General features: G+C 74.3%; 2 protein-coding genes across 3 annotated transcripts; both read right to left on the bottom strand.

Moving 5' to 3' along the window:
- Nucleotides 1-356: 356 nt before the first annotated feature.
- KLF16 (KLF transcription factor 16) lies at nucleotides 357-8105 on the bottom strand. 2 transcript variants are annotated; one of them, XM_070058532.2, is made up of 2 exons: nucleotides 7383-8105; nucleotides 357-2042 (listed from the first exon to the last, which is right to left on the bottom strand). In XM_070058532.2, exons 1-2 carry the CDS (start codon nucleotides 7816-7818, stop codon nucleotides 1753-1755), a joined length of 726 nt encoding a protein of 241 aa, XP_069914633.1. In that variant the 5' UTR covers nucleotides 7819-8105; the 3' UTR covers nucleotides 357-1752. The 2 variants fall into 2 exon arrangements, 1 of the variants encoding a protein (XP_069914633.1); XR_016222475.1 differs by lacking the exon at nucleotides 7383-8105 and adding an exon at nucleotides 2292-2420 and having other exon boundaries at nucleotides 1905-2042.
- A 5644-nt stretch (nucleotides 8106-13749) lies between these two features.
- On the bottom strand, nucleotides 13750-19163 carry ABHD17A (abhydrolase domain containing 17A, depalmitoylase). The gene is given in 6 exon segments (XM_070058530.2): nucleotides 13750-14197; nucleotides 14353-14532; nucleotides 15629-15786; nucleotides 15788-15824; nucleotides 16603-17073; nucleotides 19020-19163. Coding segments are annotated over 5 exon segments (927 nt in total). The 5' UTR covers nucleotides 16929-17073; nucleotides 19020-19163; the 3' UTR covers nucleotides 13750-13971.
- Between the last annotated feature and the right edge of the window lie 568 nt (nucleotides 19164-19731).

Here is a 19731-nt window from a genome sequence, read left to right on the forward strand (position 1 = left end):
CTGGCGTGCGCGCCCCCAGCCCCCGCCCGCAAGGGCCCAGGCGGGCGCACGACGCCCCCGGGCGCCGCGTGGCTGCGCCTCGGTTGCCGGGTAACCGCTAACGAGGCCGGGGGCGCAGCTGCGCCCGGCCCAAGCGACACGGCGCGCGTGCAGCTGCAGGCACGCCCCTGCTCCCGCCCCGGGCCTCAGGGCCGGGGGGCGTCCGGGCCGCCCAGGCCTGGTCGAGACCCCTGGACTCACGAGCGTGCTGCCTCAGTTTCCCCGGGAGGCTGACGGCTTTGGGGTCACCCGGGTGGGAGGGGCCGCGAGGCTGGGGAGCTCCAACGGCGGAAAGAGGACCACACAGACACACTGGAGACAGGGTTAAAAAAGGGCTTGTTTAATTAAATACAAGGGGGCAGGCGGGTAGGAGGGGCCATCCACAGAAAGCGCCAGTCCCTGGGGCCCCTCCCCGCCCACCCCACCGCTAAATGGCTGCAACCAGGTTCGGGCGCTGGGGGGCGCACGCGCCTCCAGGCCCGTGGACAGCACAGCCCGGCCCTGGGCACCGCCAGGGCTGGGAGCCGCCCACACCCACCCCCACGGACTAAGGCATATCACTCCTGCTGCCGGAGACAGGAGGGCTCGGGCCCACGCGGGGCCCACGCGGCCCCCAGTGGGCACTGCAGGCTGGGCGGGGGCCCCGGACACACCAGCACCCTCCAGTCGGGACACACGGAGGTTCCGGACCAGTGGGGGGGGAGCACGGGGGTGGGCCCTGGGGCAGGGGACCCGGGGCCCCTCCCACCGCAAGGTCCTCCATCCATCCAGAAATCCAAGCCTCCCCAGCTGGGATCAGAGACCCCTCCCCACACACACACACAGCCCCTGAGGTTGAGGGCCCACCCACCGCGGGCCCCGGGATCGGTGCCTGAAAAAATATTCTACCCCGTCCAAAAAAACCGAGCTCTCCCACCAGGCCAGCGGCCACCCCTTCCAGGAGCGCAGGGGCCAGCGCTGGGGCGGAGCGCGCCCCTGCCCAGGGCTGCCAGGCTCCCGCCGGACACTGATTGTCGCACAATGCTGAAGGCCAAAGCCGGGGACCCCCCCACCCCGGTGGGAGCGGGGAGGCCGGGCACCCGCCCCTCCCCCACCCAGAGTTGGCCGCCCCCCGGCTCTTTGGATGAACCCGTTTTCCCCTCGGCTCGCCCGCCCCCGCCCCCAGCCTCAGGAGCAGGAGGACCCCGACTTCTGCCCTGCCCTGCCCCGCCCCGAGGCCCAGGGTGCTGGGCGGCCCCTCCTGTGGGCAGGACCTACGGACACCTGAGATTGAGTACCCAAGTCGGGGGGCAGCCGGGCTGCACCCCGATTTCCCTGAACGTCTCCAATGGCTTTCAGTGGGGTGGGGTGGGGACAGGCAGGGGCCCCGGGGAAGGAGTCCAGGCACTGGGCGCGGCTCCCAGGCCCCCCACCCTGGGGAGGGCGGGGGAGGGGCTGCTGGCTGCCCCCCCTGGGGTCCGTGTCGCCGGGATGGGAAGTTAGCGGTTGTGACTATTTACAGACTCAGCTGTGGTCACCTCTGTGGGCCAGGCTGGCCCAGGTCCAGTCTCACGCCCCCCCCCCTTGCTTGCTCAAGGTGGGCAGGGGGCAAGTACAGGGTCCCCGCCTGGCCGTGGGCCCCGGACACAGGCGCGTCCATGATGCTGGTGGTCCATGGGGAGACCCAGCGGGGGGCCACACTCGCACCCGGCTGGGCTGGCGGGACCGGGGGCCCTACAGGCCGGCGGGGGCCGGGCTGGGCGCCGGGCTGGGGGCGGGGCTGCCGGCCAGGGAGTCGCTGGGCGAGGTGCTGCGGGCGCCGGGGCGCCGGAGCAGCTCCGGGCGGAAGCCGGGGTGGCGCCGGGCGTGCTTGGTCAGGTGGTCACTGCGGGTGAAGCGCTTGGCGCACAGCGGGCAAGGGAAGCGCTTCTCGCCCGTGTGCGTCCGGTGGTGGCGGGCCAGCTCGTCCGAGCGCGCGAACTTCTTGTCGCACCCTGGCCAGTCGCAGGCAAAAGGGCGTTCACCTGGACGGGGGCAGAGGACGGGGGTGGTCAGCGGCTGCAGAGGACCGGTCGCCTGCCTCCCTCCCCCGAGACCGAAGGGAGTGAATTTAAAACGCGCGGGGACCCCGCCCCCGTGCCCCAGCGCGCACCCCTGGGCAGCCCTTCCCATGGCGCCGGGACCCTGGGACGCAACGGCTGGGTTCCCCCAGGCCTGCCCCGCCCAGGAGGGGGGATGAGGAAGGGTCCCCTCCGACACCCCCCGCGCCCCACCTGTGGGTCGTCCGAGGTCCCCCCCAAACACTCCCCAACCCGCGCGCCAAGCCGGGGCCGGGGAAGCGAAGGCCGGAATGGCGGCTCGGAGAGCCGGTGCAGTTCAGGCGGGACGGCGGAGGGGGCGGAGCCTCCGGGAAGGGGCGGGGCCCCACGGAGCAGCCAGCTGGCCACGCCCCTCCCCGTGGGACAGCGAGTGCCGGACGGGGGCGGGGCGACTTCCTCTACAAACCCCTCCCACCGCCCAGGCTGGGCCTCGCCCATCCTGCCCTGGCCCCGTGGTCTCTCTCCCCTGTCTGGGGGCCTTGGGCCTGGTGCGCGTGACAACAGCGTGGTCAGTGCCTGCCCAGCGACAGGGGTCTCCGAGGGGCAGCTCGGCCCTTGAGGCCAGCTCTGGCCCTCTCTGACCACGCGCAACTCCCAGGGGAAAACTCGCAGCCCCAAACCCAGTTTTTATGGGGGGGGTGGATGGATAGGCTTGGACACGTGGGCGGGGTAATCCACGCATACGCCAGGGCCGGCTGGGGTCCGAGGTGGGAAGCAGGGAGACAGCAGGACCAGGTCCCCAGAGCTGTGCGGATGGCCAGGAGGGTGGTCCCCGGCTGGGTCCCACACCAGGGGGTCCTCAGAACGCCCGGGGTAACCTCAGAGCCGGCGCAGCAGAGGGCGGAGGGAGGCTGAGATGGACCTGCCGCCCCCTCCCCCCTTCCTCCCTGCCACGCCCCGACACCCCCACACACCTGCAGGAGCCCCAGGCCCCAGGAGGCTGGGACCTAGGTGGTGCCACCCCCCTGGGCTGTCTCAGGCCCGGAGCCAGACCCCGGAGGGAGCGCCACTCCGACCCGAGCTCCGAGTTCGGGCAGCCCCAGGGGCCTGGGTCTCCGGGGAAGCCGTGCTGTTGGCTTTGGAGCAGACCCCGGGTGGAGGAGCGACGAGCGCCTAGGGGGGCAGGCGGAGCTGTCGCCATCTTGCAGGGCGCAGGCGGGTGGAGGCAGAGGGGGAGAGGGGCACCCCGCGGCTGCTTCCCCTTTCAGGCCGGCGGGGCTGCTCCCTGCCTCTCCCCCTCCCCCAGTTCCACTTTGCAACGAGGAGCAGGTTGCAACCGAGGCCGGAGGCGCGCGCGGTGCCAGCGCCCGCCCGGGCAGGGCGCGAGCAGCCGCTGGGAACACAGCTGCCGCACGTAGCTCCGCGGCGGCGGGGACATCCGCAGCCCCAGCCGGCCCCGCTCACGTGGTCCCGCTCCCGCCAGGGGCAGGGGCCCGGGCCAGGGTCGCCTCCCCAGCCTGGGCGCCTGCCAGCCCCCGCCCCACGCTCACTGGCTGGGGCGCGCACGTGCGCACGTGGGTGGCGGCACGGGGCGGCGCGCGGGGGGGGGGGGGTGCGCAGCTTCCCGTCCCCTCCCCTCCCCCCGCAAGGCGACCGCCTGCAGAATGCCAGGCTCGGCCACCCGGGCTCACGATCGCTCGCGGGGGCGGGGGGCGAGTTCAGAGCCAGCCGGGTCCCGCGTGCAGCTGCAGGCTACCGGGCTGGAGCGCCGGAGGATGCGGTGGGTGGGGACCACGGAGGAAGGGCACTGTGGGCGGGGCCAGGCTGGACTTGACCCTCTGACTCAGGCTGGGCCCGGGTGAGCTCGGGACGGCCGGGGCAGCCCCGGCCCCTGGCGAGGCGGCGAGGCCCGGCCTCATCCGGCTTGCTCAGTCTTCACGGGGGCCAGGCAGGCTTTCCGGGCTGCAGGGGCGCGGCGGGCTCCAAGGGGGCGGAGCCTCTAGGGCAGGCGCCCCTTCCCCAGCGCAGGGTGGGTAGAGGGGCAGAGGCAGGGCAGGTGGCACACAACCCGCAGGGGAGCCTGAGTGGGGGGTCCTGTGGCCGGGCCACCTCCACACCCAGCCCACCCCCGGCTCCCTGGCTGCACGGTGGGTCGCTCCTCCTGCAGGAGCCCCCTTTCCGGCCACCGCTGTCCCGCCCAGCGGCTGGCAAAGTATCCGGGACTGTCTCAGTCCCTCCCTGCAGCCCCGAGGGGCCACCAGGCGGCTACCCCCAGCTCCCACTCCGGACCCCGCCGGCACCTACGCTGGTGCGGTCCACTGCCCAGCCAACCCCCACCTGCTTCTAGAAGGCCCACCCTGTCCACCTGTTGCCGTGGCTGCCCGCTGCCCTGAGCGGCCTCCCCAGGCTCTGCAGGGCCCCCACTCCCTAACCCCTTCTTCCGTCCTTGTGCCGAGGTCACACACTTTGTCCCCGACTGGGTCTCAGCATGCAGCTGGCGCTTAATGTATGCTTCCGCAAAGCAGCAGCGGCTACAGGCCTCGGGACAGACACCGCGGCTCCCAGCACAGGGACAGACCTCAGCTACCCCGCCCCACCCAGGCCCCACGATCCCTCCCTCTGGGGCACCCTGAATGCCTCCCCACCCGAACCGTCCCCTCCAGTGGGGGCTCTGGGTGCCTCTGGCCCCCCACCCCCTAACGTGCATGCTGCAAACAGCCCCAGCCAGGCCTGGGCAGCCCCTCCTGCTGGTATCACGGCCCACTCCCAGCCCATCTGGGCAAACCTTTATCAGGGAGTCTGGGCAGGCGCGGGTGGTTATCACCCCCTGCAGGGCTGGGGACCCTCCCCACCCCACCAGCTGGGGCACCTGTAGCCGTGCCAGCTGCTGTCCTCACCCAGCCCTCCCTAGTGGGAGTGCTGTGCCCCTGGGGGGTGAGGCTGCCCCCTGCACCCCCGCAGACGGCCCACCCTGTCTGTACCTCCAGCATGGGGGGGGGCGGATCTAGGAGACCAGCAGGGTGGGGCCCAGTTTCCCGTCCTCTTCCGGGACACAGGTTCACGACCACCACTGCCCCTCCCTCCCCAGGAGCCTGGGGGTCACGGAACCATCCGCGCCCCTCCCCCACCCTAATCCCTCCTCTGTAACCGGATTTTCGCCTTGGTCGGAGCCGGGCCTGCCTCCCCAGCCTCCACTCCCAGGATTAGTGCAGCCCTCACCTTGCGCCCCAGGGCCCCCCACCCCCAGCCCGGGAGCCTCCGCCCCCAGGAAGCCCTCTCCTCTCATCAGCGCCTGGCACACAGTAGGTGCTCACCTACTCAGGCCTCGGCACACAGGGCTTCAACATAAATGGTGGGCTACAGCCGGGGGTGACGCTGGGGGCCTGGCTGCTTGTCCCACCTGGGGGCTGCTCCGGACACGGAGGGGGTGGGGGCCAGGGGCACCGTGTGGAGCGCAGGACAGCCCCAGGCGGTGAGGAGTGGGGACCAGAGACCCCCCCCACCGGGGGCTCGGCTCAGGGGGGCTGGGAGAGCCGCCCGCCAGCCCCGGGGGTGCAGGAGCTGGTGGCTGGCAGCCTCTCTCCGCCCCCGCGCCCTGCTCCGTATCCATGGCAACGGCGTCAACATCTCCCATAGCTTCCAAAGTCCTTCCCGGCTCCACGCAGCTCTCTGGCAGGGCTGGGGGCTGCGGGCCAGGTGCAGGGGGGCTGCTACCCTGCGCTGCTCCTGCCTCTCCTGCCCCTTCCAGGGCCACGGGGGCGCCACGTTTCCTCCCGTCAGCCAGGCCCTCGCGCACAGCCCCAGGCTGCCGGCCGGGGATCCCGCAGAAGAGGGGGCAGGTCCCCAGGAAGGGGGGGCAGGGGCAGGACCCTCTCCCAGGTCAAGGCCCCCCGCCCAGGGCGGCTCTGCAGCCAGCCGGTGCCTCATGACGGCTCCTCACCAGATCTTTCGCACACCGTGGACGCCAGCATGCTGGTCCCGGGGGTCTCAGGTGCAGGGTGGGGGAGCCGGGAGCCCCCAACCCCTTCCACCAAAAGCGGCCTGCTCCCCGGACCCGCTCAGTGACCCCAGGGGCGTCCAGGGGACCCTGGCATCACACAGCACCACAGGTGGTCCTGAGGCTGTTGCTGGGAGGGGGGCTCGGGGACAGGACCCCCACGCCTCGGTTTCTCGTCCACCCGTGGGAGGATGACTGGCCTCTCCCTCCACCCAAGCCAGGCAGAGACAAGGCTGGGCAAGCAGGCTGGGGCCAGCTCACGACCTCCACCCTGGGAACCCCCGGGCCTGCCTGCCCTCAGCCCAGGCTCACCCCCAACCAGCCAGGGCCCGGGGGCCCTCCGCGGGGAACCCCAAACGTCACCCCCAGAAGTGCAGACCCCTGCCTCCCACACTCAGGATGCCCCCCCAGAGAGAGTGACAGGGGCTCCTGGCATGAACCAGAGACCCCATCCCGCCTGCCCCCCCCCCCCGCAGCCCGGGACAAAGCCCTCTCCCAGTGCCGCCCCCACCACCCCCTCCCACCCCCACTGTAGAGTCTACACAGACAGGGGCGCGCACCCCCTACCCCCACGCCCTCGCCCACGGCCTCCGATGCCCACCTGCCCAGGGCCCAGTCCCGAGGTGGGGGGGGGTACCCAACAACTCCCAGCGCGGGATTCTTAGCGTCCCCGCGACCCCCGGGGAAGCCTGCCAGGGGCCCAGTGCCGCCTGACCGCTGGCCCCTCCAGCCGGGCCACCGCCTGGACCCCGCGACAGGTGAGTGGGTGTGCGGGGGGGGGCAGCACGGGGGCAGAGCGGAGGGGTCTGGTCCCCTCCCAGGAGCCCCTCTCCAAGGCCCTCTCCCTCCCGAGGCGCGCGGCTCCCAGCCCCGCCTCCCACCCCGGTCGAGCACAGAAGAAGGGAGAGACGGCGTGCGGGGCACCCCCACCCTGGCCCGGCGCCAGCGCCCTCCCGGGAGACCCCGCGCCGTCTCCCCCTCCTCGGATAAGGAAACTGAGGCCGGATGCTCCGACCGCGGCGCCCACCGCCCAGGGCGCAGGGCGAAAGGGAACGAGAAAGAAGCCAGGCCAGGCTCCCCGGGGGGCTGCGCGGTCCGGCCGGCTGCCCCGACCCCGGCCGCCGCGGCCGCCCTCCGCCGGCCGCCCGACCGCGTGGCCGCCACGCCCCCCGGCGCGCCCCACCCACCGGGGCCCCGCCCTCCCGGCCGGCGCGGCGGCGGCGGCGGCGGCGGCGGCCCGGGCGCGCCCCCTCCCCGCCCCCCACGCGCCACGCAGTTTCGGGGTCCCGACGGGGGAGGGGGCGACCGAGGGCCCCGGCGCGGCTCACCTGTGTGCGTCCTCAGGTGCGACTTCAGGTGCGAGGACTTGTAGTAGGCTTTGGCGCAGCCCGGGAAGGGGCAGCGGTGGCTCTTGGCGGCGGCGGGCGCGGCGCCGGGGGCGCGGCCGGAGCCCGGGGACGAGGCGGCCGAGGAGGAGGAGGCGGGAGAGGCGCCCCCCGGGGCGGCCCCGGGCCCGCCGCGCAGGTCGGCCAGGATGCTGGCGGCCAGCAGGTGGGGCGCGGCGGCCGGGGCGCCGGGGGCCGGCGGCGGGGGCGCCGGGGCCCCGGGCGGGGCGGCCTCGCGGCGCGCGGCGCGCACCTCCAGGCCGGCGGCGGGGCCCGCGCCCTCGGGGCCGGGCCGCCCGCGGTGCACCACGGCGCCCGAGGAGATGGCCATGAGCACGTCGGCCGCGAAGTAGTCCACGCACGCCACGGCCGCCGACATGCCGGGCGCAGGAGGAGGCAGCGGCGCCCGTCCGGCCGGCGGCGGCTGCTCGAGTGCGGGAGGCGGAGGCGGAGGAGGAGGAGGCCCGGCGCGCGCCGCCGCCGCCGCCGCCCGCGCTCGGCCCGCCCCGCCCCGCCTGACGCGCCCTGACGCACCGGAGCCCGCGGGGGCGGCCGCGGCCCGCCCCGCCCGGAGGACGCCCCCTCGGGGCGCCGCGGCCACGCCCCCCGCGCGGCGCGCCCTCCACCACCAGCCCGCGGGCCGCGCGCGGCCGGCGGGGGCGGGGCCGGCGGGGGAGCCCGGCCCGGGCGCGCCCACCCCGGCGCCGGAGAGCGCGGGGTCCCCACGCGCGCGCGCGCGCGCTCACTCGTTTCTCCGGCGGCCCCCGCCCCACGCGGGAGGAGCGCGCTGCCGGCGCGCCCCCCTCTCCTCCGCCCGCCCGGATCGCCCCGCCCCGGCCCCAGCCTCCCCGCGGGCGCGCCCACCCCGCGCCGGAGCGCGCGGCCGGCGGGAGCCCGCCCCCAGCCCGGACGCTTCCACCTTGGCCCCGGGCGCGCCCCCGCTCGCCATGGGAGGAGGGCTGCGATCCCCACGTGGCCGGAGTGGGGGGTGCGGAAGCGGCCGGCCCCGCCCCCAGGCCACGTGCGCGACCCTCCCCCCCACCTTTTCCCCGGCCTGGGGCCCCGCTTCGGCCCCGCACCCGCCGCCACGCCCGAAACCCCGCGCGGCACCGGCTGCCCCGCGGCGGGACCCGGCGGGGTGGGGGCCCGACCCTCCCGCCCGCCCGCTCGGCCGCGCCATTGCTGGTTCCTGTTTTTGCGCCCGGCTCTGGAGTGGCTCGTGCTTGTCCCACGGGGGTGGGGCGGCCGGGGTTCGCCGGGTGGGGGGCGCCGGGAGGCCCGCGGCGCGGGGCCGGGCTCCGGGCGGCGAGGCAAAGCTTGGGCGCCCTGATGGGACTCTGGTCCCGAGCCAGGACCCTCGCTCGGGGCGCGGGCCAGCGCCCCCCAGGACGCCCAGCGCGTGCTGTTGAGCTTTGGGGAGGACTTCAGGGGTCGCAGACGGCCGCGGTCACCCAGAGTCTAGGCCCGGGCTGTGAGCGAGGAAGCGGGCGACCACGCTCCCGCCCTCCCCGGCTCCCGCCGGTCAGGAAGGCCGTGCAGTGGCCGGCGCGGCCTCCAGGGGGCGGAGCTGCCCCGACTGGGTGTGGACAGCGGCCCTGGCCCTGGTCCCATCCTGGGGCGCCCCCTCCGCCCCGCCCGCCTGCCACCCCCGCCAGCTGCCCTCTGTCTGGCCACTGGCACACCTGGCCATGCCCGCTGGCCTCCCTTAGGAGGCCTGGCCCTCGGGAAGCTGCGACGGGGCCACTGGGACGCACGTGCCCCTTGGCCAGGCCCAGCAGAGCCCATCCGCAGGACCATGGCTGCTGGGCCTCCTGTGTGCGCGGGTGAACCATCGCGGGCCCGGCAAACCGTCCCGCCCTCGGTCAGGGGCCTGGGGGGCTGTGGTCGGGGTGTGCCTGGCGGCCCCTCCCGGAGCCCCTACCCAGGCACCCCTCCACTGAGGTCCGTGGGCCTGCCCTGGGAGGGGGTTCAGTCTCGGGGGGGGGGGGGAGTTGTGCACAAGCTCTGCCTGGGGCCTAGGGTGCAGGACAGAGCTGCCCCTTCCCTCGGCGGAAGGGGAGGCCAGATGGGGTCAGGGCGGCCATGGACAGGTGCCTCCCAGCAGAGTCCTGCTTGGTGGGTCCCGGGGTCCCAGGCCCGTGGTGGCCAGTCCTCGGGTACCAGCCCACGATGGTTCTGTGCACCCCCCCCACCTCGGGACAGCAGGCCGCCGCCCAGCACGTGGCGCTGACGCAGGGCCGGCCTCGCCTCACCCTGGTGGCACCGTCTCACAGATGAGGACATCCCGTGTGGGCGCCGGTTCAAGTCCCGGCTGTGCCACCTGCGATCCGGCTCCCTGCTCATGTGCCTGGGAAGACGGCCCAGGGGCCTGGGCCCCTGCACCCACGTGGGAGTCCTGGAGGGAGCTCCTGGCTTCTGCCTGGCCCAGCCCTGGCCGTAGCAACCATCCGGGGAGTGAGACACTGGGTGGAAGGCCTCTCTGTCTCTCCTCTCTCTGCCTTTCAGATAAATCAGTCAATCTCAAGAAGGCGGGATCGGGGCTGGGAGAGGAGCAAGTGCCTCTCCCGTGCTCACGGCACAGGGGCGGGGGCCCGGGGGCGGCCCAAAGGCAGGGGCTCCTGGGGGACACACGAGAGCCAGGTGGTGCCGGGCCCCGTCTCCCGGGCCGGTGAGGACAGAGGTGCAGCCACCGCACACCCTCGCCAGGGTCGGAAGCAGAGGCGTGCGGGAGCGCAGGGTGCGCTCGGCGTCTGCGGAGAGGCCGTGTCGGCATCCCGGATCGGAGCCCCCTCCCCGCCCCACCCCACCCCCCATTCCCGGCCTGCCTGGCGGAGACGCTGGGGACCAGTGCGGGACGGCCCGTGCTCGGCCTCTGCCCCCACGTGGGAGACCCCGGAGAGCGCTCCGGCTCCTGCTTCAGCCACGGCCACTGCTGGCGTCTGAGGGGGGAGCGAGCGGATGGAGCCTTCTCGCCTGTGCCCCGCCCCGCCCCCCAGTGTAGACTGGACCAGCGGCTCCCTTCGGGACAGGCCGTAGCCAACTGGGGGACACAATGGAGAAGCCGCGGGGGTCTCTCCCCAGACCTGCGGTGGCAGTCCGACCATGAGACAAGGTGGCAGTCCGACCATGAGACAAGACAGACACCGGGCCAGCCCCCGAGGTCAGACAAGGTCAGTGCCGAGACAGGCAGGGGCCTCGGGAGCCGTGCGGTGACCGGGGCGGGAGAGGACACGGCGCAGGGCGAGGTGTGGGTCCCCCGAGGCGGGCCCGCCTCCCCGTCGGCCTTGCGACCAGACCCCCCCCCCCCCCCCCGCCGCCAAGCTTGGCAACCGCTGTCTCCCCTTATGTCGAGATTAAAAAAAAACACACAAGACAAGCCGACACCGGAGGTGAGCGGGAGGCCGTTTAATCAGACGCCGGGCACACCGGCAGCTGGCACCGTGGTGCCCCCCGCAACGCCACCCTGCGGAGCCCCCAGGAGGAGGAGGAGGGCGGCGCTGCAGAGACGGGCTGGTTACGGGGTCAGAAGGTGGGGCTGCTGCCCACTGCCCCCAGCAGGAGTGGGCTCTCACCGGGCTGCACCCCCAGGCCCGGGGCCCACAGAGGCGGCCGACCAGCGCCTGGGGCGTGGGGGGCACGCGCCGGCACCTGTCCCCGCTGCCCGCAGAGCCGCCGGCCCCGTAACCTACTTTGGTTTATTTCCACCACTCACTGCGGTGCAGGGCGAGGAGCGCTGAGCGCAGGGGTGGGGGCAGAGGGCCAGGAGAGGAGGAGCACACGTGGCGTCCTGCAGGGGCGCCTCTGGGGTCCCCGCTGCCCCTGCTGGGCGCCCCAGGGCAGGATGTGGTCAGACCTGGCCCTGGGACTCAGCCCGGCCGGCCGGCCCCGCCTCCACACGACCACGTGACCGCCTGCCCACCCAGACCCCGGCCAGCAGCCGGGCCTGGGGCCCAGGGACCTGCACCTGCGGGGCTCCCGGGGCCCGGCTGGAGGCCTCTCCGCTCCGGCGGTGGGCGCGGTGGCCGCCCGTGAGACCAGCTCCCCGCTCAGGCTGGGACGGCAGCAGGTGCCGGCCCCAGTGCATGGCCCTGCCGTCCACGTGGGAGACCCAGCAGCTGGACGATGCCCCTCCCCCTCCCTTCCTCTGATTCTGGGGTCCCTGGAGCCCACCCGGCCTGGCTCTCCCTCAGCGGCCCCCACGGTCAGCGCCCGCCCGGGAGGGGTGCGAGGGGCGCAGGTGCAGAGGTGGCACCGCCCCCGTGGGCGGGGAGGGCAGGATCGCCGTCCCAGGGAACTCTGGGAGGGCCAGCCCACCCCCAGGCAAGGGGACCCGGGAGCCCCAGCCTGGGGCCCACAGGAGGCAGCTGCACCCCCAGCCGCGCCCAGTCCTCGGGGCCGCGAGGTCAGCTGGCTGGGGGCGCTCGGGTACAGAGCGTCTGCTCGGGGGCCGCGGGCTGCGGCCAGAGTGACCTCGTGTGTCCTGGACAGGCCCCTGGGCCCCCTGCCCACTGTCCAAACCCCCAGGGCCCGGAGAGCAGGGCGGGCTGGGAGGGGGCGCGGCCAGGTGACGGGTGAAGCCGCCTCTCGGGGGAGCCGCGCCCGCTGCTTTTTCTAAATTTATTTTATTTATTTGAGAGAGAGAGAGACAGGTCTTCCACCCGCTGGGTCACTCCCCAAACAGCTGCAACGGCCGGGCTGGGCCGATCCGAGCCAGGAGCCGGGAGCCGCATCCGGGTCTCCCACGCGGGTGCAGGGGCCAGCGCTCGGCCGTCGTCCACTGCCTTCCCAGGCGCAGCTCTACCCACCCCTGCTCGGCTCCTGACCCAGCTTCCTGCTCACCTATCCCGGAAGGGGCGGGCGCGGGGGGCTGGGTCCCTGCACAGAGCTCCTGGCTCCTGGCTGTGGCCTAGCCCTGCCCCGCACCATCTGGGGGATGAAGCTGCGGATGGAAGCTCTCACAATAATAATAGAAAAAGCTGGGGCGCAGGGGGTAGAGCCGCCACCCGCACTGCCTGCATCCCCCCGAGGGCGCGGGTTCGAGTCCGGCTGCTCCACTTCCGGTCCAGCTCCCTGCTGTGGCCTGGGAAAGCAGTGGAGGACGGCCCAGGTGCTGGGCCCTGCACCCGCGTGGGAGACCCGGAGGAAGCTCCTGGCTCCGGATCAGCTCAGCTCCGGCCACTGCGGCCAGTTGGGGAGTGACCCAGCCGATGGAAGACCCCTCTCTCTGCCTTTCAAATAAGTATTTAACTAAAAACGTCTTAAGATTTCTAGGAGCCAGGTGCTCCTCCTGGTCTCCCAGGGGGTGCAGGGCCCAGCACCTGGGCCATCCTCCACTGCGCTCCCTGGCCACAGCAGAGGGCTGGCCTGGAAGAGGGGCAACCGGGACAGAACCCGGCGCCCCGACCGGGACTGGAACCCGGGGTGCCGGCGCCGCAGGGCGGAGGATTAGCCTGGTGAGCCGCGGCGCCGGCCTCCTAAGACTCTCTGAACGCCGACTCGTCTGTGGCCCTCGCGGCTCCGAGGCCACGCCCCTCGCTCTGGGCAGCGCAGGGGCCGCCGCTTCCAGGGCGCAGACGCCGGGACGCGCCGGCCCGCAGGCCGCTCTCCGCTCCTCCCGCTCGGGAGCCGAGCCCTGCAGCTCGGAGCACACGCGCCCGCAGCCGGCCCCGCGGCGCCCCACTCACCGCCCGAGCCGCCGCCGCAGCCTCCACTTCCGCGCGGAGACGCCGCTTCCGCTTCCGCCCGGCAGCCCCGCCCCTCGCGCGCGACGACGGGGCGGGCGATCGCGGCGGCCACGCCCCCCGCCGCCCTCCCCCGCCACGAGGCCGAAGCACCGCCCTCCCTTAAGGGGCCGCCCACCCCGAGCGGCCTGGTACTAGCGGCCTGGCCCAGCCGCTGCCAGCCCCAGGATGGACGATGGAGCCCCGGTCCCCAAGACCTAACCGTCGTCGGGAAGGCTGCGGGAGCTGCGAGACGGGGCTGGACCTCTTGTCCACAAGGCATCCCGACGGGAGGACACAGCTCCGGGGTGCGCAGGAGCCCGGGGACTCGGGTCCCGGGGCCACCCACTGCTCTTCTCTGGACCTCACAGCCAGGGTGGCACCGCCAACTTCCCTGGGCCGCAGACCGGGGCCGTGGGCTCCAAGGCCACCCCCTCCCCACCACCCCCGGGGCTGCAGACCAGACCCCGGCGCGCTCCGGAGAACGGGAGGTGCGCACTGGTCTCCCCGGGCCGCGGCCGGGTCTACGCCGGGTCCACGAGGTCAGAGCCCCAGGGGCGCGCACTGGGACGCGAGCAGGACAGGAGCCCTAAAATTTTAACTCTTTAATTAGTCTTCACGTTTCTCCTTTTGCCTCCTGAGGAGAGAGCGCGCGGCTCCCTCGCCTGCACACTGTCCGTGGCCCCTGGGCCGGGGCGGGTTCAGGCCACCGCGCACCGCCTGGGGCCGGGCCCCGGGTCCACATGCAGCCCGGGCCGCGGCGGGGCGAGTCCGCTGCCCCTTATTGCTGAGGTCCGGCGCGGCGCGCACCGCTAGGAGCGCTGGCTGGCCAGCTCCTGCGAGATGAAGTGGCGCAGGCGCTCCAGGTACTGGCTGTACAGCTCGATGTCGTTGTGCCCCGCGCCCTCCACCCACAGCGGCTCCACGGCCTTGGGGCAGCGCTCGTACAGCGCCAGCCCGTGCGAGAAGTCGATCACCTCGTCCTCCGTGCCGTGGATGATGAGCACGGGAGACGTGATCTTGGACACCTTCTCGATGCTGGGGGCGGGCGGGGCGGGGCGGGGCGGGCAGGTCAGGCGGGGCGGCCCCCCGGGCCCCGCCCCTCCCCGCCAGATCCCTCCCCGGGCCCCGCCCTCCCCCGAAGCCCCGCCCGCCCCGAGGCCCCTCCCCCGCCCCTCCCCCGCCCCGCTCACTTGGGGAACGCGTCGAAGCAGTAGGTCTTCTTGGTGTCGGGGAAGGCCACGCGCATGCCGGAGGTCAGCGGCGAGTGCAGCACCACGGCGGCGCACTCGTAGCGCGAGGCCAGGTCCACGGTGGGCACCGTGCCGATGCTCTGCCCGTACAGGATGATGCTGTCGGGGCTGATGCCGTACCTGGCGGCAGAGGCAGGGTCACCCGTGGCCCGGGCGCGGCCCCTGCAGCCCCCCCCCCCCCCCCCCCCGGCACAGTTAACAAGGTCAGGCGGGTGGAGCCCGCATCCCGCGTGTGCGGGAGTCCCGGCTGCGGCCCCTGCGACCCTGGGACCCACTGCCCCCCCCCCCACAAGGAACCGGGTGAGGTGGCTGCGGGGCAAGGTGGGTCCTGGCCTCTCGGCCCGCGCGGAGGGTTACAGCCGACTGCGCCCTCCCCTGCACCTCCCCCGCCCCAGCAGAGACAGCTGTGGGCCCCGCCCACTCCTGTGGGCCGCGCCGGGTCCCTGGGCCTGGCCACGCCACGCCACGCCACGCCACGCCACGCCCCGCCCCGCCCCGCGTCCTTGGCCCGATTCAGGTTCCCGCCTGCTTGGGGGCTGCTGGCCATGGTCCACACAGGACTCCTTGGCTCTCCTCCCTCCAGCCCTGACCCTGACCCTAAGGATGCCCAGCCCGGTGCACAAGGAACCCAGACAACCCCCCACGCACGGCACGGCCGGCTCCCCGCTCTGCTGCTGGCCGGCCGGCATCCCCAGCCTCAGGAGCCACCGGAGGTCGCCGGTCTCCCTCCACGAGTGCCAGCCTGGCCCTGTTCACCCAGCCCAGCGGACCCCGGACACCACCTGAACACGGGCAGCTCACGGCCACACCCTCAGGGCACCAGGCCAGAGGCACCGAGGCTGCTGGGAGCCCAGGACAGGTGCCAGCGCCAGGCCACGTCGGGGACCCGGCTCCCAGCCCGGCACCCCAGGTCCCCCCGGGGTGCCGATTCCCACGCTGCACCTGGTCCCCGTCAGACCAGGCAGGGCCAGGCCGGCTGTCCACACGCTCCGGCGAGGGGCCCGGGCGAGCGCGTCCACCCAGTGCACCCCCGGCTAGCCATCCGGAGTCCAGGCTGGCGCAGGCGCCTCCCACGGACCGCCCTGGCCACCAAGGCCGTGCCGGGCACCAGAACTGCCCGGCAGAGTCCCCAGGCCCTGGACGAGCCCCGGCCTGCGCCCCCCTCCTGCGTCCCTCCGTGGACCACGGGGCTGAGCCACGCCGGCGGGCACCGCACCTGGCGCGCAAGGCCTGCCAGGCGGCGTCCACGTCGGCGTAGAGGTTCTTCTCCGAGGGCCGGCCCGAGCTCGCGCCGTAGCCGGAGTAGTCGTAGGAGAAGACGTTGCAGCCGATGCGCGTGCCCAGGCCCAGGTAGAAGCTACTCATCTGGCCCAGGTTCCACCGCGTTGCCGTGCGAGAAGAGCACCGTGTACCTGGCGGGCGGGCGGGGCGGGTCAGGGGCGGGCCGGGGCGGGTCAGGGGGCGGGCCGGGCGCGGGTCAGGGGCGGGCCGGGGGCGGGTCAGGGGTGCAGGGCCGGGGGTGCAGGTCGGGGGCGCTCAGCCCGTCCTGCCTCCCGGGGGAGGGCGCGGGTCAGGGGTGCAGGTCGGGGGCGCGGGTCAGGGGACGCTCAGCCTCGTCTCTGCCTCCTGGGGGAGGGCGCGGGCGGGGGCACGGGACTGGCCCCGGACGCTCCAGGTCTCCCAGGCTGCACAGGACTGGCCCCTCCCCCAGGGCAGGGTCGGCCAGCAGTGGCCCGGGCTTCCATCTCAGAACACCCTCGGTCTCTCTGGGGGTCTCCAGGCTAAGCCGCAGCCACAGCAGGCGCCCCTGGGCCCCACGCCCTGGGGGGGGGCACGGCAGCCCCAGGGCGGCACCCCCACCCGCTCCCCCCCCAGGCACCACGGCGTGAGGACGGCTGCCCCTCCCTCCTGCCCCCAGCAGGCCCAGGAAGGCCACCCCTCCCAGGTCACCCGGGGCCACCACCTCCTGCAGCCAGCCCGCCCCACCACACGGGGCAGGGACCAGCCCGGGGCCGGCCGAGGGAAACACTTGCCCTTTGGACTCAAAACCCTGGGAACCCCCCCCCCCCAGCAGGCGGCCAGGCAGCCCCACCGGAGCCGACTCTGCCCGCCACGCGCGGCCTGAGCCCGGGGTCCCTGCCGCCGCCGCCGGCCCCACCGAGCACCCCGTGGGCGCGCCGGGCTCCTCACCTGGCGCCCGGCACGCAGCGCACGTACATGCAGGCGATGCGGCTGCCGCGCGCGCTCTTGGTCAGGAACACCTCCACGGTGTCCAGCTCGCGCTGGCCGTACTGGAAGTCAGCGCGCTCCGTCAGGTGCAGCTTCCAGCGCCTGGGGGCGCCGGCAGAGGCGCGCAGGGGGCCCAGCGAGGACGCCCCGGCCGGGCCGGGCTCGGGCTCGGGCACCAGGGAGTAGGTGGCCTCGGGGGGCAGGAAGGCGAGCTTGGCGGCGATGCGGCCGGGGCAGGGCGGGCAGCAGAAGAGGCAGCAGAGTTCGCTCACCGACAGGCCGTTCATGGCGGGCGAGGGAGACGCGGGCGGGGAGGAGGGCGCCCCCCAGACCAGAGCCCCTTAGGAGGCCGCAGCCCAGCCCCGGCGAGGTCCCAGCCGAGCGCCCGGGCGCCGCGCAGCTGCAGGTCTCCATGCCGTGCAGCGGGAAGCCCTGTGGGGACACGGAGACCGTCCTGGGGGCCACAGCCGGAGACCGCAGCCCCCAGGGCCTCCGCGCGGGTGCGCCCAGGGCCAGCCCCTCGGGGCGGGCGACTGCAGACAGCAGCCAGGCGCGGGCCAGCAGCAAACAAAGGCTCTCCCGAGGTGGGAGGTGGGAGGTGGGGCGGGCAGGGTGCGGTCGACAGAGGCCACCACCCCTGGCCGGGGAGGGGAGGGGAGGGGAGGGAAGGGGGAGGGGGAGGGGAGGGGGAGGGGGAGGGGGGCTGGAGACGGGAGGGGCCTGGTCTAGGACGCCGTGGAGCCGGCCTCACACCCGCAGCACCAAGCTGCCGGGGCGGCTACCACCACGCGTGGCGCTGCCGTGGGAGACGCCGCGCACCTGGGCACGCCCACCTGAGCCACAGCTCCCGGGGGCCCTGAGAGGCGAGATGGGGGGGCACAGAGCTGCACCCGCAGACCCAGGGATGGGAGGCAGGGTGCAGCCCCCGCCAAGCAGCCGTGTGCCTGGGTCTCCAAGGGAGCCCACCCAGCCCTGGCACGGAGTGGGGGCGCCCAACAACCTGGCCTGGCGAAGCAGTGTCAGAAAGTCAGCCCCTAGGCCGGCGCCGCGGCTCACTGGGCTAACCCTCCCCCTGCGGCGCCGGCACACCGGGTTCTAGTCCCGGTGGGGCGCCGGATTCTGTCCCGGTTGCCCCTCTTCCAGGCAGCCTCTGCTGTGGCCCGGGAGTGCAGGGGAGGATGGCCCAAGTGCTTGGGCCCTGCACCCCATGGGAGACCAGGAGAAGTACCTGGCTCCTGCCTTCGGGTCAGCGCGGTGCGCCGGCCGCGGCAGCCATTGGAGGGTGAACCAACGGAAGGAAGACCTCTCTCTCTGTCTCTCTCTCTCTCTCACTATGCTTGACCAAAAAAAAAAAAAAAAAGGCCTCAGACAGGGGAGCACCCTCTGGCTGAGAGCCCACAGGGCAGGCGAGCCTGGACAATCAGGGGACACGCCAGGGTGGACAAGGCCGCAGGTGGACAAGGCCGCGCTAACCAAGCGGGGACAGTCACCCCCACACCTCCCTCCACCCACCAGGGGCCGCCTGACACTCTCACAGCACCCCTCCCCGGGCCGGACACCTCTGCAGGCGCCCCACGGCCTCCCCCCACTGCCAGGCCACAGCCGCCAGGCCTCCCCCTGGCCGGCCCGCTCACGGCCCCTCTGCTCCCGAGACCCCGCCCCCCACGCCAGGACCGGCAGGCACCGGCCCGGGCTCCCCTGCCAGCGCTGCGGGGGTGGGCAAGCAAGAGGCAGAGGACCCCCGGGGTCCCCGGCCCACACCAGGCAGCAGCGGGCACACAGCCTGGCCCCCACCCCCGGGCACGGGCTGCCCGCAGGCGCGGAACCAGGCTAGCACTGCAGGGGCCACGGCCATGGGCCGGGCAGGACACCTGCCTGGGGACAGGGACACGTGGAGCGGTCAGGTGACAGCCGAGGGACAGAGGGACGAGCGAGGACCCGGCCCGGGAGGCAGCGCGCGCAGGGGTCCCGGGGAGTGCGCGGTGGGGGTCGGGGACCCCGGCCCCGTCTTGGGGCAGCCGCGCGCGGGGTGGACCCCCGGGGCGGGGCTGGGACACGGAGCAGAGGGGCGGCGGGACGCCTGATGGGGGCGGGGGTCCCGGAAGGAGGCAGTGCACCTGACAAGGGGCGGAGCCGGGCTGTGTACGAGGCAGGGCGCCCGGCGGCTCGGACCGGACACTGCCCGCCCGCCGCGGCCGCGTCCCCTCGGGGCGGGGGGCTCCCCGCACGCCGCGGCCCGCGCGGCCGGGGGCCAGGCAGGTGGGGGGTGGTCTCGGGGCCCATCGCCCCGGCCGCCTGGGCCTCGCGGCCCGGCCCAGCTCCCCAAACGGCCGCGGCCACCCGGAGGCCGCCCCGCGCCCGCCCCTGCCCGCACTCACCGCCCCGGCCCGCGCCCCCCGGCCCCGGGGCCGCGCTCCATGGCTCCCGGCCGCCCGCCCGTCCGTCCGTCCGTCGGTCCCTCTGCGCCCGAGTCCGCGCCGCCGCCGCCGCTCCTCAGCGAGCGGAAGTGAGCCTCGCTCCCGCCGCGCCCCGGAAGTGACGCGCGGCGCACGCGGGGGGCCGAGGGCGCCCGGCGCCGCAGAGGCGCATGCGCAGGGGCGGGGCCCTGGGGGCGGGGCCGTCTGCCGTGGGGGCGGGGCCGGGGCCGTGCGGTGCTGATTCTGGGTGCAGGACGTGGTGGGCCCGTGAGGAGCAGGCTGGGGGAGCAAAGCATGCTGGGGCTCGCAGGAAAATGTCCGCAAGACATTTTTGTAAATAAAGTTTTATTGGGACCGGGGCCCTAGGAGGGCGTGGCCAAGGCAGGCAGGGATGGATCTGGCCGGCCGCGTTCTTAATCCTGGATGCTTTCCCACTGAAACGCGTTCCTTGCTTCGTGCCTCCGGCCAGCGCCTGCACCCTTCCCCGCCCCCACCCCCCACCTCCCCGGTCCTAGAGGGGAGCCCAGAGCACCTGGAAAGCCCGCCGCACAGGCGAGGTGGCATGGGAGGGGGCTTCGTGAGACCCCCACTCCCGAGCCTGCCCCAGGCCAGCCGACGCCCTCCAGGCCCCCTGAGATGAGGCCCCCCTGTCTCCTGGTAAGAGCGTCAGCTC

The sequence above is a fragment of the Oryctolagus cuniculus genome, chromosome 16, assembly GCF_051225735.1.
Source record: "Oryctolagus cuniculus isolate XC-2025 breed Fujian yellow rabbit chromosome 16, ASM5122573v1, whole genome shotgun sequence".
Classification (NCBI taxonomy): domain Eukaryota; kingdom Metazoa; phylum Chordata; class Mammalia; order Lagomorpha; family Leporidae; genus Oryctolagus; species Oryctolagus cuniculus.